Below are 6,407 nucleotides of genomic sequence, written 5' to 3' on the forward strand. Positions count from 1 at the left end.
CTCACCCAACGACATTTTTGCATTTATCTTCAGATAGAGTGGGAGGGAGAGAGAGAAACATCAATGTGAAACAGACATATTGAGTGGTCACCACCCACATGACCCCAACTGGGGCCAGGGACAAATCGCAACCGAGGTACGTGCCCTTAGTGGGAACTGAACCCTAGAGTCTCTGGTCTGCAGGCCGACACTAACCGCTGAGCCAAACCGGCCAGGGCTCCTTTAGTTTTCTTAATACCAGGGGCAAGTCTTGATGAATGTAGGTCATGCATTTCTGGAATCTAGTTGCTAGCTTTTCTGACTGTGCTGTAACTTTAACAACTGTATTCCTCACACTTTTCCTCTTGAAAATCTTAGGCCATAAAAAGTGTTAACATTAGCAAATGATCTTTTTTTCAAACCCTTTTCTCATAGAGAAAGAAACCCTGTTGTGACCTCCTTTATCTGTGACAGAATAGGTGTCTGTGGCTCTGGTCCTTGCGTTTTCTCTTGGTGGAAATAGAATAATTTAACTATATGTGGCATTTGAAAAGTTATTGCAAATTAACTTTAACAAGTCAATAGTTGTTGAATGAGTGAATAAATTGTGTTATTTTGCCACAGGCTCAGAGGTCTTAGGATTTTTCCCCTCTTGCATGACACTGTTGTAGATGTGTAAAATGTGCTTTGCTAAGTTGAATTAATTACAGTTAAATTTTATGACTTTCATATTTGGTAGTAAATATTTTTTTAATAAATAGGAAATAAAAATATGCCTGTTACTCTGTCTTTCCCACAAAACTGCAGGCATTCTAAGGCCAGAGCAGTCTTATCTTTCCTGATAGCCCAGCACCTCACAGAGAGGCTCTCAGTAGGCACTCTGAGTACTGAGTGAACGGACAACTTACAAGCTATGGTTACATCTCAATTCTGCAGTGCCTCTGGGAACAGAACCCAGGTCTTTCTTTTTCTGTAGTCTTCAACCCTATCAAACTCAATAGCTCCCCTCCTTTTTGTGTTTTCAACATGTTATAATGCCTTCTTTATCATTTTGAAATGAAATGAATAAATAATAGATCCATAAACAGAATTTTAAAAACAAATCATAATTATAATAGAAAGGAATGATAAAATAGCCATGTACAATAAAATATTTTGTATCCCAGTCAATATATAATTGCTTGTAAATAACTACACAAAAAAGTAATAAAACATCAGATACTACATGTATAATTTCCAATACAGATGTGATTTTCCAAAATGATGGGGAATAAAGAGAAATCTTAGTTAAATTTAGCGTAAACAAAATACAATTTTAGAAAATTCAGGATCTGTTAAAACTGGGGAAAAACACCTTTTGGACTGTCCCACACTTTGCAGACATCTGACATCTTTGTCTCTACCACTAAATGACATTGGTGCCCCTAGAGATTTCTAAGATGCGCCCTTGGGGGAATTTCACACGCTAGAGAACTGCTGTGCTAACAGAAAGAGGTCTTCTCCTTCCATGTCAAATGTATGACTTGTTTCTTCGTTTGGAAGGGCCTACCTGGATGTAGACATTACTCTGTCCTCAGAAGCTTTCCATAACTACGTGAATGCTGCCATGGTGCACATCAACAGGGCCCTGAAACTCATTATTCGTCTCTTTCTGGTAGAAGATCTGGTTGACTCCTTGAAGGTTAGTTCCACTATAGCTTTTGGTGATGAGGCTGAGGAACACCAGAGACTAGGTTATAATTCAGAGGAAAAACCGTAAATAGGATTTTATGAGACAAAACAATTATACGCTTATCTCCATCAACTTGTAGAAATGGGGGTAGGGGTCAGTGGAGTAGGTATCTCCTGCACCTGGGGAACTAACGTCAGAACAGGGATAATGTAGTTGACAGCGGTGCAATTACAGTCAGTCTCTGGGTCCAAGAGAACTACAGAATGCTCTTATGCACCCTCAAATGTATAGTGCAAATTGGGTAACCTTCATTTTGAAATTACTATGGCATACATCACTAAATTTATGTAGACTTAATTAGCTAGAGGTAAATGGCATCGGTTAACCTGACGTTTGTGTTACAATTATTCCTGCTGAACCCCAATGTTGGCTTTTGCAGCTGGCTGTCTTCATGTGGCTGATGACCTATGTTGGTGCCGTTTTCAATGGAATCACCCTTCTGATTCTTGGTAAGGCGGCAAGGAAAATATCTCCATGCTCTTAGAAGTAATTGGTAGGAGTAAGAGCAAAGAGAATGCCCAGCATTGTTCCACTCCTTCCGCATGGCCCTACGATCCGTAGAGACTTTGAACTGGATGTTGAAGGAACCTGTGTGTGGCCATAGGTTTTTTAAATGATCCTAATTTTTAAAAAATATCAAAACAACTAGAAGCAAAGGAGAGTCATCTAGATTTGATTTAAATATGAGGATCTTTTTTGTAGAAATCATTTTTATAATTTGGAAATTATCTGTGATAGCCAAGGTACCTATGTCCAATTGTCCTCAATTGAGAGATCTAGCCAAAATTTATCATATTGAAGATCTGTGTTTCCCTGCATTTCATGAGGAAAAATCTATGTGTTACTTGAGTTCTGAAACTTTGTGACTGTCTCTCACTTATACTTGTCATGTCCCATGGTTCTGTCTTACAGCTGAACTGCTCATTTTCAGTGTTCCAATTGTCTATGAGAAGTACAAGGTAAGCTTTGGCCTCTTTCAAATCCGACATGCCAGTTGATGTGTGACTAGTTCTAGTTCAGTTTTTAGGTATGGAAAGTTCAGAGCAATCTCTTGTAATTACTTCTATAGTCTAATTTTATACGTGAGGTACCTGTAAGAAACTGGTAACAGTGGTTTCCTCGAAATAGAGAAACTGTCTAGGAGAGATAAGGGTAGGAAGCCTTACTTTTTATACTTTGTTGTGTGCCTTTTGTGTTTCTGTTACATGGCTACCTTATCTGTTCAAAAGATATAAGTTGGAAAAAATGTTTAAATAAATAAAAGCTTGTGTCTAAAAAGAAACTATTAAGGCTAGTATGGGAATCCATCAGTGTGAACAAGTTTTTTCATTGTGGAATGATATATACAGAATGTATGCTAGATTTTGGGGTTATTCTTTACAAATTAAGTCATCCATCAATACACTTTATGGTTTTTTTATTTTAAATGAATTAGTCTTACCCAGGAGCCAAAATACATTTATGATTACAGAAAATAGATTAGACATACATTATCTGGTATTCAGAAAATGCTATTATAAGTCCAGTATCTCTAAAGGAAACACTTACCATGTAAGACTTTACCTCTGCAGAAGAAATTAACGTTTTTACTGCAACTGAGGTGTTTATGACATAATTTGAAGTCTGAAATCTAGAGTTTTAAAAATACTTTCATTTTCCAGAATATTCCATGGTGTTTTTAAAAAATAGTTACACTAGACAAAAGAACATTGCTTGTAACTTAAGGAAAATTGTTAATCTGTGTGTTGCTACAACTGAGTCACTTTCCTTCCTTAAAGACCCAGATTGATCACTATGTTGGCATCGCCCGTGATCAGACCAAGTCGATTGTTGAAAAGTAAGTATGCTTGGGTTCCACACTTCATCCTAACGTATGCTTCCCCCAGTGATTTTTAGTCCCCTGTGTAAAATGCTGATGCCAGATTTCCCCTGAAATGTCATTTTTAACCTGAGAAAAAAACCTTGGTTAATTGTTTGATTTTACAAGAGAGTATTTCATCTTTTTTTTAAATCCTTATTCCAGGATATGTTTTATTGATTTTTTTTTATTTTTTATTTTTTTATCCTCACCCGAGGACACTTTTTCATTCTTTGTTCAGGTAGAGCAGGAGGGAGAGAGAGAGAGAGAAACATCGATGTGAAAGGGACACATCGAGTGGCTGCCACCCGCACGACCAACCAGGGCCGGGGACAAACTGCAAGGTACATGCCCTTAGCGGGAACCGAACCCGGGTCTCTCTGGACCGCAGGCCGACGCTCTAACCGCTGAGCCAAACTGGCCAGGGCTGATTTTTTTTTTTTTTAGAGAGAGAGGAAAGGAGAGGAAAGAGAAACATTAATGTTAGAAAAACATCTATTGGTTGCTTCCAGTACCAGCCCCAACTGGGGATCAAAGCTGCAACCCAGGTATGTGCCCCAATGGGGAATCTAACTAGTGACCTTTTGGTGCACAGAACAAAGCTCAACCAACTGAGCCATTACAACCAGGCTCTTCAGATACTCTTTAAGAAACAAAACATGTGCCCTGGCCAGTTTGGCTCAGTGGTTGGAGTGTCAGCCCAAGGCCGAGGGGTCTCGGTTCAATTCTCAGTCAAGGGCACGTACCTGGGTTGCAGGTTCAACCCCCGGCCCATGTCGGAGTTGTTCAGGAAGCAACCAATCGATGTGTCTCTTTCACATTGATGTCTCTCTCTCTCTCTCCTCCCTACCTCTTCCATTCTAAAAAATTAATTGAAAAATATCCTCGGATGAGGAGTGACAAAAAAAAAAGAAAGGAAACAAAACTTCTCAATTAAATCTACTGTTTGTATCCGTTCCTTTCACACCCCAGGTTTTAATGCTTTTTCAGCTTTAATAAGAGGAAACTGACAATGTCCAGACAACTCTGGCTTGATGCCAGGGTCTTTACCTGCTCTTTTTAGGTATACATCAGAGCTGAAACCCGGCAAGAACAGTTAGCACAAAATGTGTGTCTAGTTGCTGTTCATTCTGATTTTGAAAGATGGTTGTAGCTCACTTGGCTTTGAACCCAATGTCTTGATTAGCAGTGTTGGCTGACTTGGTCCCCTGCTGTGGAATGGAATACTTGTGGGGAGTAGCTTTGACATTAGCTGAAGAATGTGAATGACCTCAGTCATGGGGGAACTTAGAATAAAGGGCAACTTTGGTGTCCTATAGGGAGCTGGAACTATTGCCAGCTCCTGTAGTTTTTAATATGTCTCCTTGACTCTTGACTCTGGGATCCTTGACTCCTGGTTCCTTCTATGGCACCAGTGAGTGACCTGCATTTCCAGAGAAACGGGCTCTTTCACTGCCAGTGTGTAGAACACAGTCAGCAGACATCATGCCCAGATATTCCTTATTCTCTGGAGGTTCTGGCGCGGGCAAGCAGCAGGCTGAGTGGCAGGGACCGGGAGTGGGTCTTGGTAGACCACACTCACCTTACCCACGCCAGATTCTTTTCATCCAGAATGAGCCCTCTGGAAATGGGAGAATGTTTTTCAACTGCTCCAGCAAATCCAGGACTGTCCTCTAGCATCACTGTTAAAATAAAAACCTAGAACTAATGTCTGCTTTTACCTCCCCCCCCCCCCAATAGGATACAAGCAAAACTACCTGGAATCGCAAAGAAAAAGGCAGAATAAGTACATGGAAACCAGAAATGCCACAGTTACTAAAACACCATTTAATAGTTATAACGTTGTTCCTTGTACTATGAAGGAAAGTGCTCAGTGTCAGCTTGAGCCTGCATTCCAAGCTTTCTTGTTTTTTCATTTTGGTGTTTCCCCCTCCTTTCCCTTTACCTGCAGTATCAAGCACAAGAATTGCTGGACTAAAAAATGAACTGATATCTTAGAACCCAAAAGAATACAGACAGAATCAGTTGAATGGGATAAATCAGTAATGGTGGTGGAGCCTTTATGTGTAGCTTGAAAAGGGAAAGATTGGAGGGTAAAGGAGAAAAAGAAAGAGAAAACACCTCTCAGGTTCTTCTATTTAATTTGCAAAGCTATGTAATTTTCTTACATAGCTCCCCATCACAATTTTGCCCTTATTTTTAAGTGAAGAAATAATGGTTAACTTAAGAAGGAATTATCTGGGGACAAGATTGGGATTCCTTCCCATGCGCTTGTGGATTTTGCAGTCCTTGATGCCATCTTCCTGCCCCGCAGTGTGAGCAGCTACTCCTCATACTCCTCTTCGCATATAGATATAACTTTCAACTCTGGATAACTTATAGGTGATAGTAATGATTCCTGATTACCAGAATGCCCTCTGATAGCCAAGAACGGAGACAGGGGGACTGCATGAGCTCTGCTGCCCACTCCTTGCTCGAAGGAGAGGCTCTGCCATTTGGGAGGTGTGTCTGGGCCGTTTGGACACCAGTTCTAGCTTCAGTTGGAGAACTCTTCCCGAACGTGCTTTCCTCCCTCTCCCCTACCCACCTCACCTCAAGTTTAATAAATATGGTTGTACTTTTCTTATTATGAAATAAATGTCTGTAACTGCTGTATACTGCTGTAAACTTGTTAGAGAAAAAAATAATATGCATGTGGGCTCCTCAGTTGTTGAGTTATTGTGATCCTATCTTAGTCCATGGAGTGGGGGAACATTCTCAGGAGGCGAACTACAGAAACACAAAGGCTTTTTCTTTTTTACTCTTTTATCTTTTCCCTACATCCTCCTCCTTCACAGG

At 40.2% G+C, this 6,407-nt stretch overlaps 1 protein-coding gene across 3 annotated transcripts in view; it reads left to right on the forward strand.

Annotated features, from left to right (window-relative positions):
• Positions 1-6,198, forward strand: part of RTN3 (reticulon 3) — a 43,612-nt gene extending 37,414 nt beyond the window's left edge. Inside the window, exons 5-9 of one of the 3 annotated variants that reach the window (XM_036260248.1) lie at positions 1,522-1,660; positions 2,091-2,160; positions 2,624-2,670; positions 3,490-3,548; positions 5,310-6,198. In XM_036260248.1, coding sequence (XP_036116141.1) covers positions 1,522-1,660; positions 2,091-2,160; positions 2,624-2,670; positions 3,490-3,548; positions 5,310-5,355 — 361 coding nt within the window. In that variant the 3' untranslated portion in view covers positions 5,356-6,198. The remainder of the gene's footprint in view (positions 1-1,521; positions 1,661-2,090; positions 2,161-2,623; positions 2,671-3,489; positions 3,549-5,309) is intronic. The other 2 variants (XM_036260247.1, XM_036260246.1) reach the window with 2 other exon arrangements.
• The last annotated feature ends 209 nt before the right edge of the window (positions 6,199-6,407 follow it).

The sequence above is a fragment of the Molossus molossus genome, unplaced genomic scaffold (genome assembly GCF_014108415.1).
Source record: "Molossus molossus isolate mMolMol1 unplaced genomic scaffold, mMolMol1.p scaffold_m16_p_13, whole genome shotgun sequence".
Classification (NCBI taxonomy): domain Eukaryota; kingdom Metazoa; phylum Chordata; class Mammalia; order Chiroptera; family Molossidae; genus Molossus; species Molossus molossus.